Source organism: Agrilus planipennis, unplaced genomic scaffold (genome assembly GCF_000699045.2).
Source record: "Agrilus planipennis isolate EAB-ADULT unplaced genomic scaffold, Apla_2.0 scaffold84, whole genome shotgun sequence".
Taxonomy (NCBI): Eukaryota; Metazoa; Arthropoda; class Insecta; order Coleoptera; family Buprestidae; genus Agrilus; species Agrilus planipennis.
In genome coordinates this window covers 1038944-1055867 of record NW_020439025.1, presented here as the reverse complement: position 1 = coordinate 1055867, position 16924 = coordinate 1038944, and the positions used below count along the sequence as shown (strand labels likewise).

The 16924-nt window shown below is 34.6% G+C and overlaps 2 protein-coding genes across 2 annotated transcripts; one reads left to right on the top strand and one right to left on the bottom strand.

The window, feature by feature from the left end:
* Positions 1-6541: 6541 nt before the first annotated feature.
* On the bottom strand, positions 6542-12497 carry LOC108734930 (THO complex subunit 1). Its single transcript, XM_018466701.1, has 7 exons — positions 12346-12497; positions 11620-12291; positions 11334-11560; positions 10815-10987; positions 10631-10757; positions 6868-7388; positions 6542-6796 (listed from the first exon to the last, which is right to left on the bottom strand). Exons 1-7 carry the CDS (start codon positions 12382-12384, stop codon positions 6600-6602), a joined length of 1956 nt encoding a protein of 651 aa, XP_018322203.1. The 5' UTR covers positions 12385-12497; the 3' UTR covers positions 6542-6599.
* A 673-nt stretch (positions 12498-13170) lies between these two features.
* Positions 13171-16924, top strand: LOC108734936. The gene is made up of 4 exons (XM_018466709.1): positions 13171-13279; positions 14416-14671; positions 14731-14845; positions 16294-16924. Exons 1-4 carry the CDS (start codon positions 13180-13182, stop codon positions 16426-16428), a joined length of 606 nt encoding a protein of 201 aa, XP_018322211.1. The 5' UTR covers positions 13171-13179; the 3' UTR covers positions 16429-16924.

Sequence of the window (16924 nt, the reverse complement as noted above, 5' to 3'; positions counted from 1 at the left end):
GTTCCGCGGATATGTAACTAAAGAAAGCACGTATGCATTGTCATTGGAGTGTGTAACCGTTGGGATAAACCGAAATGCACTAGCGACAAAATAACTCAGAAAGAAATTAGCAATTTTACACACTAGAAGTGATTCGATGAGACTTTTATTAGTTCTTGTAACTCCTTTACAAGAACAGAATAAAAAATAAGGTTTTACAGGGAAGAGAAGTAAGAGTTTTGGGGATGCATATTAGGAGGGTTATGCTAGGTTGGGGTAGGTTGCTGATTTAACAGAATAATCATTTTCTGTTGTAGTGCTTATTTCAAGTGTTCACTAAACGCGACTCTCTTGATGATTTCAGGACATTGAGCTAGTCTGGTTTGACTATTGATAGCAGAAAGATTATAAACTTATTTGAAGCTAAATGTTAAATATAGAAATAGGACGTCAAAGTTAAAAGTGACAAATAAAACTTCTAATTAATTTTTTGATTAGGCCTGAGGGGTGTACGCGAAAAAAGTATTCATTCTCACCGCACTATAAGGGACATATCCATTTTATGCGACGAATAGTCCTTATGACCTAAACTGCAAAAGTTAGGCCGGAAAACCCTCTTCAGCTTCTTTTTAGGAATTATGGGAGCGAGTAGAGGGTGGCTCGGGAGAGACAGACGAAACGGGCGAAATTAAAACAGAAGAGACGTGAAGGATGATTTGTGAAGTACAAGTACAGCACTTGCCTAAGTGATCCAAGGAAACGAAACAACCAGTGTCTTCCCTAATGCTAATAAAATATGGTTTACACTAGAGGTGAGGAACCTATATCATTAGAGGCTAAATTTAAATTAGGCAGCAACAAAAGGGGCCGAATGCATATAAGTTGATATACCTGTAAAATCAACCTGAAATAATTATAGTCTTTGTACACTTTCATCAATTCGAGATGACTTAATCTTTAGGTTATAAAAGACCGCCAGAAATGCAGAACTTCAGCATTTAGTTCATAGTATGCTTAACAGGTGGCAGCACGTTCTTAACCTAATTCTGTCGATGTTTAAATTGTCGTGCTCTCTATCATTAAATATTAAAAATATTAATTATACAAGGGTTAACAAACATTAAAGCTTCAGAAGAAGTCCACAAAGGGCTCATGTGGCCTTGATATCGCACGTCCCCCATCACTGGTCTAAACCTCTAGGTTCATCATGAAGTTTGGAATGGGAAAGAGGAATGAGAAGAAACGCATGGGGGTCGCAAATGTATCACTCTTTAGCTTCATCAAGAAGATTTTACATTTTACGCTAAGGTATAGGTACCTACAGATAGTGAATGAAAATAATTCTTCCTTATTAAAAATAAACAGAAATATACCAAGTAACTGAAGGAAAATGTCAGTAAAAGTGTTATAAATGTATGTGAGATAAAATGAATTATAACTAAAGAAGCTTTTAAAAGAATAAAAGGATAATTGTCTTGTTAAATTATTAGAATTATTAAAATTATTCAGTAAACAAAAAACTTTTAAATATTAAACTGATATGAGCTGAAATTTATTTACCTTCCCGATGATTTTTATTAAAAGAAACTAAAACGACATTGGAACAGAATACTAAGCGAGATGTAGATCAGTGCATTTGGTTAAATCGTGCTAGACGTGATGTCGCCGTACGACCCTTACGGAAGTGAGCTTCCTGCGATACAAAAATTTATAAAGATTACAATGACAAAACAATGAGCGCTACCCCGACATGCTGGACACAGTGGCAAACAATTTTACTTAAATTACCATTGCAAAGGCGGATCTTAGGTGACGCAAAGGATGAATTTCGCATTGGGCCCCCCATTCATGGACCACTTACGTATTTTTTGTAAAAACTGTACACGCTACTTAGGAATATTATAGTTTTTCTTTAATTGTAGATAAACAATATTTAATGAAAAAAATAATCTACCTAGATAGGTATACATGCTTTAAGGTAGTTTTTTTGAAAAAAATTAATTCGCATTTGGGGACATCGTGTGTAAGGATAACAGTAAAGGGACAAATATACACGTAAAACTTTAAAAGCCTATGTCGTGTATTATAATAAATTTTTGGTAAAGGTCTAGACGATGGCCCTTCGGGGGTGGGGGTGGGGTGGATCGAAAGAGGAGGTCTCCCCCACCACCGTACCATAAAAAGTTCGTGGCGGTCTCACCCCCACAAAAAGTTATGGGGGTTCAAAGTTAATAAATATGCTAATTTTTATACATTTCTAGGCATGTAAATATTTATATAGTCATTCTTAAACAATATTCAAAGGTAAAACTAATGAAAAATACATAAAAATATTGAGAAAGTTATATAAAACATTATTTAAATATCTTTATCAATAGGATAGGTTAGGTTAGGTTAGGTTATCGGGTTTTGTTCAAGTGACCACCCTCTTTCGATCCCCCACCTCCACCCGCTTGAAAATATTTTTTTTTATTGAATTTTATTTGAATTGAAAATTGTCAAAATAATCAACTTTCAACCCCTATAACTTTTTATGGGGGTGAGACCGCCGCAAATTTTTTATGGGGTTTTACTCAGGTGACCACCCTCTTTCGATCCCCTCTACCCACACCCCCATCTAAGCCCCATAACTTTTTATGGGGGTGAGACCGCCACGAACTTTTTATGGTACAGTGGTGGGGGAGACCTCCTCTTCCGATCCCAGCCAACATCTAGACATTTACCAAATCTTTATTATTTACAATGCGTGAAACTGTTTGAAGCATAGTCTAACATCTGGGCTGTGATTTCTTGGTGAAACATTTTCACAATCTTTAACCACTTTAAGACAAAATAAATAGACACTTGGAAAACTGTTTCACTTGGTTTATTAATATCTATATTAATCACTCTATACGTATTTCGCCTTCTTATGCCATCATCAGGAGCTTTTGATATTAACTATATCAGTTAAGTTCATAAAGCTACATCAAGAACATCTACATCAGACGCAACTGAAAAGTCGTAACCAAAGAAGTAACGAAACTCTTCAACAATCTAAAATGCTGGGAACGTGGAAGAACTGGTCATTTTGCTCGAGACTGTAAGAATTACAGTGGTCGTCCAAAATGCTGTAATTGTAGAAGAATGGGCCACCTAAGTCGAGAGCGTCCCTCAAACAAAACACAGCAGCAACTAAAATATAACTAAAAACATTATCACCAAGCCCCCGAAGAAATCATCATCTTAAGACTGGACACAACGCATTATTCATAGAAGGCTCTATAAATCAGCACAATGTTAGAATGGCTATCGACACAATGGCATCCAACACCTGATGTGGTATTCGAATGGCGAATTAGACGTTTGACCAGAAGACTGATCTTGACTAAAGTTGCAGGAGAGACTTCACCAATTCATGGAGAATGCAACGTAGAAATTATAATTGGAAATGAGATCTTATCCATTTGGGTATTTGTAACCGACATAGTAGATATCATCATTCAATTAAACATTCTACAAAAACATGGAGTCAATTTAAATTTTAGCATATCCCAAGACGAACCTTTTCGCCCATAAGCCAACTAGCCAATTTGAAACACTTTAAGTAAAAGATCTGCAAAAACACAAAGTTAGGAGTATTTGAACCAGTAGCTTAAATCCACTACTGGGACTGGAAAGGAAAACCACTTCCTGCAAATTTAACAGAACTGGGGGAACGGTAAAATAACCATTTCAACAAGTATCAAGTCAAGCAATTAGAATAACTTCTTGAACGTTTTCAACACATCTTCGCCCTCTTAGATCAGGACTTTGGTAGAATCAACTTAACATACCACCGCATCAACACTGGAATAGCAAGGCCCATCAAACAATAACCCAGAAGAGTTCCTTGGACGAAGCAAGAGGAAGTCAATAACCTTATAAAGAACATGCATAAACAGGGGGTGATAGAATCATCAAAGTTCTTGGATCTATAGTGCTGGCACGCAAGAAAGCTGATTCCACGAGATTTTGTATGGACTAAAGGAAGCTAAACAATCTAATGTAGGTGGACAGTTACCCATTATTATGAATCGACGACATAATTGAAAATCTAGCTGATTGGTTCTCTATTGACAAGTGGATGGGCACCCTCAGGATAAGGAGAAGACTGGAAATAGTCTATGGCAGTTCAATGTGATGCCTTTTGGATTGTGCAATGCACCAGCTACATTCGTAAGACTGATGGACACTGTATTACAAGGATAAAACTGGCAAATCGGTTTGGTTTATCCAGACGACATCATCACACTAGGAAAAACCTTCGACGATCACCTCCGGAACGTGGCCGAAGTCTTTAAGAAATTATCAGCCGCAAAATTGAAGCTAAGTACTAAGAAATGCATCCTGTTTAGAAGAAAAGTGAAATGTTTAGGCCATGTCATAATACCGGAAGGAATTATTGCTGATCCTGTCAAGATCGTACGAAGTTGGTGAGTAGGTACTAAAGGATCGTCATGAAATGGGATATTGCTCTTACTATCGAAGATTCATACGACGATTTGCCGATATACACTAACCACTACACAGACTTACAAAAAATGAAGCTTCATTCCAGTTGATACTTGAATGCCAAAAACATGTGAATTAATATCTAAAGATTACATTCTCTGGAGTCCCACAGTTCAGTAAACTCTTCATCGTTGATGCCAACTCTAGTAATATGAGACTTGGGGTGTATTATCCCAAGTACAAGACGAAAAGGAAACGGTCATTGTTTCGCCCGTCGAAAGCTACTGACCGTGCTTAAAACTATCGAATATTTCAAAAAGTACCTGTATGGACGGAAGTTCCTCTTAATTACGCCTCCCTAAAGTGGCTACTACAATTCAAGAAACTGGAAGGACAAATTGTACAATGGTTACAACGACTTCAGGAATACGAGTTCGTCATCGAACATCATCTAGGCAAAAAACCACGACAATGCAGATGCACTACCATAGAAACTTTGCGTGGAAAAATGCAACCATTGTTCATCTGCGGAGAAGAAGGGAGAATGTAATCTAATCACAGTTCAGCCTGAAGGATCCTGGTAAGATAAGGAATTAATCGAAAACTAGAGAAAGTGCGAAGGCATTGACCCAATAATGAGAAGGAAAGAAGCCGGAACCTCTATACCATCGTGGGTAGATCTGAGCCACCTATGTTAAAAAACGAAAAGTTATTGGCACAGTGGACTTCCCGTACTCTGGACTACGTCCTTTTGGAAATAATGTGGGAGAGTCCAGACGGAATCAGATGTAAGCTTCAACTGATGCTTCCAAAGAACAGAGTATCAGAAATTTTGGAAGCAATCGATGACAAGGGACATTTTAGTGTTACGAAGACTCTGGGGAAGATCCGCGAGCGATTTTATTGGCCACGAAGTAGAGGTGATGTGGAAGACCGGTGCAGGAAATGCCGGACATGCACCGAAGACAAGGAGTCATCGGGTAAAAATGATCGTCCAATTTGACCTGCTTGCTTCCTACAGAGGCGACGTCACTCATCGGGACGATCACTTTTAGGAGAGGACAGTGTTACAAGCGTATAGGGAACCCAATATACTTAGTAACAAAGAAGACCAGATTTTCTAGACATCAAAATTCGGTGAAGTGTGTTTTGGCGAAAATGTGTTTCATGCCAAATTGACAGAGGATTCATAATTTTGGAATCTTTTTACTCAATTTTAACATATGGACGCCTAAAATTTCCCTCATTATAGTAGATTGTGCTATTGATTGATTGATTGATTAATTATGTTATATGCCATAAGCGCGCCAGTGTGTTATAGTTTTGATAAATCTCTGTTTTTGTGAAATGGGAAGAAATTATTCATAATTTCGGGTCCTTCTTAACCAATTTTCAAATGTAGATTCCCAAAATGTCGTTCTTTTTGTAGTAGTTGCAGTCATTTAAATTTGTATGTGTTAAAAACGCTGCAGGTGGCGTAAAGTGACACATGTCATGACGTATTACGTCAGACGTAAATATGTTTTTGCTAAATCAATAGAAATGATTAATAATTTTGGGTACATTTTTGCAATTTTTCAAATCTGGACATGCGAAATTTTACTCTTTACAGCGGTTTATTATCACGACTAATGCTTGCAGTCAGAGTGAATTTGGAAGAAAGTTAAAGCAGATTTGAATTAATAACAACTAGTTTAATTAAAAAAAATCATATTCCTCATTCAGCAAAAAGAACTTGGAAGATCAAAACAATTGATTTTAAACCCAGATTATTTATGACGTGTGATACAATTTCAAAATATATTTATTTCTGATTAGCTGTTTTTCTCTTCTCTCTCTTTCACTCAATATTATTTTAAATTACGTAACAGGAGTGCAATACTGTGACGGTCTGTGGTTCAATATACATTAAGATTAAGATTAGGGAATTAATTGTTCTGTAGTACCTACATAGATGTTCAGAAGTTTACTGAGCAATACGTCTTTTTTATAAGTGTACTGCAATTTTAATTTTGTAAACCATTTAGTAGATTTTAATTCTTTTAACTGTGCATTGATTAATAGGTATATGACATTAAGAAGGCATATATAGGTATTAAGATTTTCTTTATTGATTTTACATTTAGTATTTAACACTATCATAATAATTATGATTCATTACTACCGATTTCACTTTTTACAGCTTCGGCTGCTTCAGTCATTCCAAGACCTTCTAAAATATATGCCAAGTTGTCCAATGTGTCGTCTTGGTTTTCTTCAAACCATAAATGCAACATGTTCTTTGCTTGAGCTTCAGGAGTGGGATTTTCATCTTCGAAAAATTTTATTTCGTCGGCATTGTAGCCTAAATTACATTATATAAATATTTAGAAAACCGAAATACAAATCGTTTCATTAAATTAGATAAAATCTTACCAAGTTTTGCAGCCAATTTCTTCCAATTCGGGGAAATTAATCTACTAAACAAATCCAACTGCAACGATGTAACACTGGTAATAGGTGGATGGATGTTGTGATCATCTTGAAATTCACTGTCTTCGTGTCTCATTTCAACGTTTGTGTTCTCTTCTTCGCCAGCTTTAAATAAAACTTCTTCCATTTCTGTATCCATTTGTTCGGAATGCTCTTGGACACGGCCAGGACGTTCTGTGGCAATTTTTCTAACCATCATCTCCAGATAATCTGGTAATTGGTTCATTGGATTGTTCGTGTATGTGAAGAAATGTGGACTTCGTCTAGCTAACAGTCTTAATGCTCTCCATCCGAAGTTGCCGTCCTTAAGCAGTTTATCTTCGTCCTTAATTGGTGTCGGTGATTCTAATTGATCAATAGCATCGGAAAAGTAGGTTTCAAGAGACGGCAAGAAGTCGCGATCTTTGCCTTTGCACGCCTCCAAATTATCAGGACAAAGATTCCACAGCTTTGTTAATTCTGGACTAAAATATATNGAGGAAAATGAGATTCAAATCACAATCTACGCCTCACAGTGTCAATAAAATATTGATCACCAGAACTTTTTGTTATGTTCAGTGGATAGTATCCAATTATTCTTTATTTTGTATACATATAAGAAAGTCAAATGGATTTTTGTAAAACTGAACCAAATAATACAATCCACAATTTCAAATAAAATGTCAATAAAGCCAATGTAAAAATCTAAAGTCTGTAACTTACTGAGGATTCAGGCACCTTGGGTGGCATGGGAACACGAGTTAGATGCTTAAAGTTTTATGTGAAATTTTGGGATATTACGTCTTGTTTTCTTTATTTTACGGGTAAACATTGTGGTTATTAAAAGAATATATTGTGGTGCATACTTTACAGGGTCGTTCCACATTAATTCCCAAGCTAGCGAACTTTGCTCAGCGGGTTTACTCAGTTCGATGGGAATCTTGTACAGGGCAGATATTGTTGGACATAGCCACGGGGGTGGAATTCCACCATGGCAACAAAATAACTAGAATAATTTTCAATAAGTAAATGTCCAACACGAAACAAACCTTTTTCTCTAGACATACTCCATAGTGATATACGTATATTTTTGTGTAATAGCGGCTTCCCATGGCTACATTAAGCAGAGGGCAGTAAAAGTTTAGATTACACTCACCTCGCTGATAAGGAAGGATATTTTATGCAAGATAACAAAACTTGTATCACAGGTTTATAAGATTTTGTTGCAGGTCTAATTTAGGAATTTTTTAATTCGTTTGACTTTCAATCTCACCATTACATTTGGACTTTGAGATTTTCTAAAATTGCTATTTTAAGGTATATTCATGGTGCAGTTCTATATTTACAGAAATTTAGTTTCAGTTTTAAACTTCAAAACATAATAGTCCAAAACTCAAAGCCCTTTCTTAAAGGATTTTAGCCCTTAAAATCCCAATGAAATTTTAAAATTCAAGGATTTCGGATTATAAATTACTTCGAAAGCAATTAGATTTGAACTTCCAAGCAATTGAAAATACTTTAAACCCTTTGAATACTTTTACAAAGTAATTCGTTTCTAAGTCTACTTGTTCATGAAAGGGATTGAATAGCAGCGTTTCTTAACTTTAAGCACAAAGCACTAATGCTCTGCAAAATGCAAATATAATCGATTTAAGTAACAGTGAAGAAATCAAAGTAGGAGAATCTCATTTTGCAATAGTATGATCAGTTTTCCCAGTAAAGTTATCTAAAAGTGAAATCGGACCTTCAAAGTATATTTCGTTTACTTTCTGTAGCGATGTGACCTTCAGTTTGACTGGCGCAAGGTAGCAAAGAACAGCACTAGACCAGAAAAGGAAGGAGACAACTCTCGGCCAAACTCATAACCGATGAGGAGCGTATAATCCGTACAGTGATGCACGGAAAAATTGACCATTTTATCCACTACAGTTGCATTGCTCGAATGTGCTCTTATTGGTAGCATTTACGACTGAAAATATCAACGAGATGTTTATTTATATTTGAAGACATATTAAAGGCTTTAACGCTTGTTTTCGACTCGCACTACTATTCATGATTGAACAAAATTTTTGGCAGGTACTGTATGAAGAAGTATATTTAATTAACAAGAGTCGAGAGCATAATGAGCTTTTTTCTCCCTATCTACGATTTTGCCAGCGCGTATCCAAGACATTGGAAGGGGCACATCGCTACAGAAAGTAAATTAAGTAATTGTTTATGAATTTAATCAGTAATTACCAATAGGTATATGTAATTAATAGTAATATATGCATAGAAGCGACTAACAAAATATCTTGTATAGTAACCCACCAACACATTACACAAATACGAATTATTTCCAACAGAATTAGCATCAGATAAAATAAAACCATTTTTTTTTAAATGATTTATTAATGTGATGTTACATAATTATAATTAGTTCTTAGTTTTATATGGGTAGGGTCATTGTTCTTCTGAAAAAAAATATTTAAATTTCTAATTGATTTAATGATTCTTATTCCCATACGTTTCATTTAATTAAATCAAATTCCATTGAAAAAGTGTAATCGTCAAACATAATCGTTGTTTCGGAGTCGCAACCAGGCGCGTTGGAGTTCGATTTCTTGTACAAAGAAAGTTGTATTGGTTTTTTATTTTTTTCGCCACAAACTCTTCTACTACTAGGAAATGTGGTTTCGAATCTAGGCGTAGATCTGTTTAAAAGAAGATCTTTACATTTGTGTCTTGCAAATGCCGCCCCCGATGTAAATCCGATATGATCTTGACTGGGTTTTTTTTCTAATTTGTAAAGTTTTCTTACAAAAATTTCGCTCATTTCTGTTATATTTTTTGAAGGATCTAAAACACAAGAATTTAGAGTAACTTTTTTAATTTTTTTTTGATAGGTAATTGACGTTTTTGCTTTGTCTTCTTTTTCAAAATGGGAAACAGAATAAGCAAACTTTTGAAAAGGCTATTCGATTATCCTATTAAAAGAAAACCGATTTGTTTTTTTAGAAGTGAAGATTTTACAACGACAGGTAACTTAATGATTTTAAGTGTTGGTAGATATTTATATGGATGTCTATCGTTTTAACGCAATCTTACGAATTTTTAATACCGTTTTACTTGAAGAAATGCTTCAGATGAGGTTTCTTGAAAGTTTATTAAGTAACAAAGTTATTACAATTACATAACAGATAGGTTGGTGAGCATTTTTTTTACTATATAGTATATACTATCCCAAAATGCGGTGTAATGTGTAGTTAAAGATAATTTGGTAAATGATGCAGAATTAAATATTTAACGTTTTTATTTAAAACATACGATTATAGTATTTTAAACATTAATAGACGTAATAAATAAGCGTAGGTATTCACGGGCGTCTTCAGTCCGAAAGCAGATAATAGTTATACTATTAATAGACGTAGTATTTGTAAAATATTTTCAAAAAGGGTCATTTCTTTCCAAAGTTTGTAACATTATTTTAAATAATTGGGCATATTTCTGATGCAAATAGGAAAACCATTTTTTGACGTGACAACGTCTTATAATTCGATGGAGCCGGCTGCACGCACGAAAAAACATGACTCATGCGGCGTTACCTCGCTCTGAAGCGTTCCATTTAAGGCTTGAAGTGCAAGCGAGAGCGCGGAACGAGCGACAAAGAGGNAAGAAAAAATACCCTTAGATTTTTTTTCAGTTCTTTATTGTTAATAACTATTCCTATAATTTTTAATTTACTTACGTCCCAAGGTAATATTTGCCATCGTTATTTGCATCACGAATAATGTCGCCTAATTTTGGTCTTTCGATAATTGTTCGTCTTTTCTCCGCAGTAAGTTCTTGGTTTGCTTGAAGACCTTTTTTAAATTCTAAAAGTCACCGATGTTGTTTTTCAAATTAATTCAATAAATATTCTTTTTAAGTACCTGGACAGCCGTCATTTTTCCATGTATTCCAGTGTTCTTCACGATGTAAAATATTTTTAACAATTTCGGCGAATTTGGTACCGTCAGGAGGGGTTTCTCGTAGAAGGGAGTAAACCTTCTCGATAATATTTTGTATCCATTCTTTCTGATCAGCCTTTAGTTCGAATGAATCGCTAAAAAACAATAAATAAAATAAAATGATAAACACAATTTTTTTTATGTAAAGTGTTACACTTTTACATACGTTTTGAATTTTACATTTGATGTTAAGTACTGAAATAGTATTAAATAATTATACAAGGGTTAACAAACATTAAAGCTTCAGAAGAAGTCCACAAAGGGCTCATGTGGCCTTGATATCGCACGTCCCCCATCACTGGTCTAAACCNCCTTCTCGATAATATTTTGTATCCATTCTTTCTGATCAGCCTTTAGTTCGAATGAATCGCTAAAAAACAATAAATAAAATAAAATGATAAACACAATTTTTTTTATGTAAAGTGTTACACTTTTACATACGTTTTGAATTTTACATTTGATGTTAAGTACTGAAATAGTATTAAAAACTGCAGTAATACAAATCTTCTAAAATTTACATCATATATTTGAAGATCTAAAAGTTTTTGGTTTGTTAAGTATTTGGAAAAGTATGGAGTACTTTCATTATTTTTATCAGTCCAGTCAATATTTTTACTAACATAATCCAATTTCAAACCTTGAAAAGTATTTAGAATATTTGTAGTATGCTGAAAAAAGAAAAACTTAGTTGTACAGACAAATTTAATTAGAGAACACATTAAATTACCGATGTAAAAACTTTCCACTGAACTTTGTTATAACATTGATTAGGATTTCTAAAGAAATCTTGCAATGACCAAAACTTGCAGTAGAGACTGTAATCAATTACAATATTCTTCTTAGATTCTGAGTCTGTTGTTGGTGTTTCTTCGGTAGTGTCAGCTCCATATTCAGTAATATTTTCTAAATTAAACTCACTTACTATATTTAAACCTGATCTTTCCGAAAATGGAAAAAACTTGGCTAAGAACAATAGAATTCTACCACAAAAAACGGTTGCACTAGATCGTGATAGACGTCTTAGAAGATCATTACACATACGAAGTAAATTGTTCTTGCAGGATATAAAAAACAATTCCTCTTTCCAGACACTAACATTGGATTCAACAAAACTGAAAAGTTCCTCACAAACATTTAATGTGACTGCATCAAAAATATCTCCAAGTAATACAACAGGAATTGTAGGAGTGGTCATTCCTTTTCTGCATGAAGCAATACACAAAACAATAAGGTTTTGCAAAACTTGAACGTTACCATCTTCTGTAAGTAACTCTAGTGCATAGTCTCTGAAGGCTTGATCAAGAGGAGATTTTAGATCTAAATCATTTCTTTGCAGTGTTTTATTTTTTTGTTCTAAAATATCAATACTGTTTGTTTGTAAGACAGTACTTAGAAGCTCCTGAAAGGTTGGTATTTAGGTTAATTTAAAAACAAATAAAACAATAAGGAATACCTTATACTCCTGCTTTAAAATGTCGTAATTAATAGCCATAATTAGGCGTATACCGGTGAAAACCGTTTGAAATAAAATTAGATCAGTTTAAATAACTAGCTATTTTCTTTGACTGTTTTGTTTATTTTATTTTTTAGAGGTTAGAGAGCATAAATTAGGTTATAGAATTTCGTTCTTCTTATTGTTAACAGGATAATGACTAAAGTCGGGTTTACATTTAACACACACACATTACACAAATACGAATTATTTCCAACAGAATTAGCATCAGATAAAATAAAACCATTTTTTTTTAAATGATTTATTAATGTGATGTTACATAATTATAATTAGTTCTTAGTTTTATATGGGTAGGGTCATTGTTCTTCTGAAAAAAAATATTTAAATTTCTAATTGATTTAATGATTCTTATTCCCATACGTTTCATTTAATTAAATCAAATTCCATTGAAAAAGTGTAATCGTCAAACATAATCGTTGTTTCGGAGTCGCAACCAGGCGCGTTGGAGTTCGATTTCTTGTACAAAGAAAGTTGTATTGGTTTTTTATTTTTTTCGCCACAAACTCTTCTACTACTAGGAAATGTGGTTTCGAATCTAGGCGTAGATCTGTTTAAAAGAAGATCTTTACATTTGTGTCTTGCAAATGCCGCCCCCGATGTAAATCCGATATGATCTTGACTGGGTTTTTTTTCTAATTTGTAAAGTTTTCTTACAAAAATTTCGCTCATTTCTGTTATATTTTTTGAAGGATCTAAAACACAAGAATTTAGAGTAACTTTTTTAATTTTTTTTTGATAGGTAATTGACGTTTTTGCTTTGTCTTCTTTTTCAAAATGGGAAACAGAATAAGCAAACTTTTGAAAAGGCTATTCGATTATCCTATTAAAAGAAAACCGATTTGTTTTTTTAGAAGTGAAGATTTTACAACGACAGGTAACTTAATGATTTTAAGTGTTGGTAGATATTTATATGGATGTCTATCGTTTTAACGCAATCTTACGAATTTTTAATACCGTTTTACTTGAAGAAATGCTTCAGATGAGGTTTCTTGAAAGTTTATTAAGTAACAAAGTTATTACAATTACATAACAGATAGGTTGGTGAGCATTTTTTTTACTATATAGTATATACTATCCCAAAATGCGGTGTAATGTGTAGTTAAAGATAATTTGGTAAATGATGCAGAATTAAATATTTAACGTTTTTATTTAAAACATACGATTATAGTATTTTAAACATTAATAGACGTAATAAATAAGCGTAGGTATTCACGGGCGTCTTCAGTCCGAAAGCAGATAATAGTTATACTATTAATAGACGTAGTATTTGTAAAATATTTTCAAAAAGGGTCATTTCTTTCCAAAGTTTGTAACATTATTTTAAATAATTGGGCATATTTCTGATGCAAATAGGAAAACCATTTTTTGACGTGACAACGTCTTATAATTCGATGGAGCCGGCTGCACGCACGAAAAAACATGACTCATGCGGCGTTACCTCGCTCTGAGGCGTTCCATTTAAGGCTTGAAGTGCAAGCGAGAGCGCGGAACGAGCGACAAAGAGGCACAATCGGCCTCCGCGTTCGGCAGCGTTCGACATCTGTCTCTCTCCTACTTGAGTGAGCGATGCGTCCGTGTGGACAGCTGCTATACAATAATACATTTCCATTTACCTCCTCTATATCCATATAAAATATCTATCAAACAAATAAAATTAAAATTTTCTTTTGAAAAATTAAACCATTCCATCAGTATTTTCTTATGACGTTGTCACGTTCAACTATCGTCAGTAAACCGACTTTACAGACAACCGATTTTTTTTTCCAAAAATTTTAAGGTTCACTTGATTTTTTAGATGGTCACTGCAGTATCTCTTTAATTATGACCACTTTCTAAGAACACTCGATCGAAAACTATTATCAAGAGAAAATTAGTTGTCTACCATCTCTTTTACAACGGCATTGGTCAGCGGAATTTTTATTTTAAACTGTTGTTTAGTTCGAGTAAAAATTGTGAAGAAATAGTGTTCATTTATTTAGACAGTTTGGGATCGTGTGGGGTTTTTTGTAGGCGAACCGATTTCAAAAGATGTTGAACAAGAAAGAAGTCAATTAACCGAATATGACAAATTGGTCCAGTCGTTCTATACAAGGTTAGATCAAGAAAGACAATCCGACCTGAAAACTGTCGAGAAAGACGTCAGAACAAGTTTTGAGAAAATTGCGGAACAGTACCCTGGGTGGGATGACGTGACTGTTTCTAATTTGCACAATCTTTTTCTACTTTTTGACAACAACATGAACGGGATGTTGGACTATGAGGATTTGTAAATACGGTTACTCATTCCAAATGCTTTATTTTTTTACAAATACCTATGAATTTTAGTGCTTCCATTTTGGAATGCCTTGGCGATACCCATACGTATGAAGAAAGGAAAGAAAAATTTACATCAGCAGATACTGATTTGAACGGTTGGATTACCTACGATGAATATTTATCGGTATGTTAAAATTCGAAAATTTAAAAATTTCATTGATACTCAATTCAAAACAGATACATATATTTTCCTTGTTGCTTTCACTAGAAAAGCTATCATCGGAACCCGGATATTTCGAGGAACGAGGGAAAGAGTGTTAGTGCTGTTTGATTTTCCATCAACTAATAAGCGTCAAACGTTTTGTACATTTATTCTTACATTTTGAAGATTATGCTAGGAGCCGTCTATATATTACGTCACACCGCCAGAAATGATGTAGATTACGGGGTAACGTGAAGACATGTGTGAATGAGGTAAATGGGGTCTGGGGATAACGCCATGTTTGCATGGAATCAACCAATAGTATAACGAACAAACGACCCAGCGTGCGTAAGCGTGTCATGAAGGAGATAGCACTGGTCCGAAACCATACGCCATCTTCTTCACTTTTCGAGCCAAGAAATTATTACAACGACATACGGCTAAGGCACGTCCATTAATATATGTCTATGGTTTAGACCATTGCTTAGCATTCGGGAGGATGCCGGCTCGATTCCGGGTCCGTCTGTCTAGTTTTTCTGTGGTTTCCTTGGATCACTTAGGTAAATGCTGAGGCAGTAATATTCCATAGATAATCTTTCATTCTCTTCCGTCTTCACTTCGTCCGTCTTTCTCACCCGAACCACCATCCACCCGTTCCCACGATTCCTGAAAGGAGGCTGAAGAGGGACTTCCGCCCTACCTTCCGGCATAGTCCGGAGGGACTGCCCGCCCACCAACATTACTGGCTGGTGGGAATGAAACACCCAAAAGTTTTTTTTTAGTCTGAAAGTAGACCGAGTGGCATGGCTTAGATGTTTAGACCATTGCTTAGCATTCGGGAGGACTCGGGTTAGATTCCAGGTCCGTCTGTCTTGGTCCAAGTTTTTCTAAGATTTGTTTGGATCATTAAGGCAGTAATATTTCACAGATAATTATTCATTCTTTCGTATCTCTGTCCGTCCGTCTTACCTTTCTCACTCGACCCACCACCATTCCTTCCATTCCTGAAAGGAGACTGAAGAGGGCTTTCCGTCCTACTTTTTGGCGTAGTCCGAAAGGACTGCATTAGTGGCTGGTGGGAATAAAACACCTAAAAATAATTTGTAAAGTAGTGGCGTAACTAATTTTTTTGAAAATGCAAAGTGCGTGGACTGTGGGGATGTTCAGATGGTTACACTGATAAAATTAGAGATCAGGGGAGCTATCCCAATCACATATATGTGAAACAAGACTTGCAGAATGTAAATTAGTGGATTTTGCCAATCGGTCATTTATTTGTTTAACAGGCTCCAAGCTTTAAAACAAAAGAAAAACGTAATATATCTTTTAGGTACATTACAATCATTAGATGTGGAGCTATATTGATTTTGTAAAATTATTTAGATTAATTATTCAATTATATTAAATAAGTTTAACTGATCAAATTGCAGGTTATTTTTAACTTTGATCCACCAGATCAATATGGACTTACTGGTTTAGCAAAGTTAGCTGTTTTGAAAGCAGAAAATGTTCACTTTGTTACCCAGTTATCTGTCGGTGAACAATTAGAATATGGCTTATTTTGAGAAAAGTCAAGTAGCTTTTGGTATTTACGTATTTTATAACCAAGTGTAAGAAGGAAATCGACGACTAAATAAATTTAGAATTATAGATATCCATACTTTTCTTTTAAAATGTTTGGTGGAACAGTGTAGAAGACAGTGGATGGTATTACAGTCAAATAACCAATTGATTTCCAATCATATCTCACATTAAACAAAACTAATCAATTAAGACAATGCCCTCTTTGACTTGTAATTGATAATTAAACATAAATATCTAATTGAGTGCCAAAGAATAAAACTGGAGATTGGAGGCTGAAGTCAGTTTATCAGAACTCTTGTCTAATGACTTGAAAAAATTGGACATTTGGACCGAACAAGTGAATCCACCGATACAACAAAGGAACTGAAAGTCAGCCACTCAACTATAAGCCATCAAATCAATAAAACACCTGATAAAAAAGTTGTAAAATCAATCAAGTTCATATTTTATTATATGTTTTGAAAAAGCAATACAATA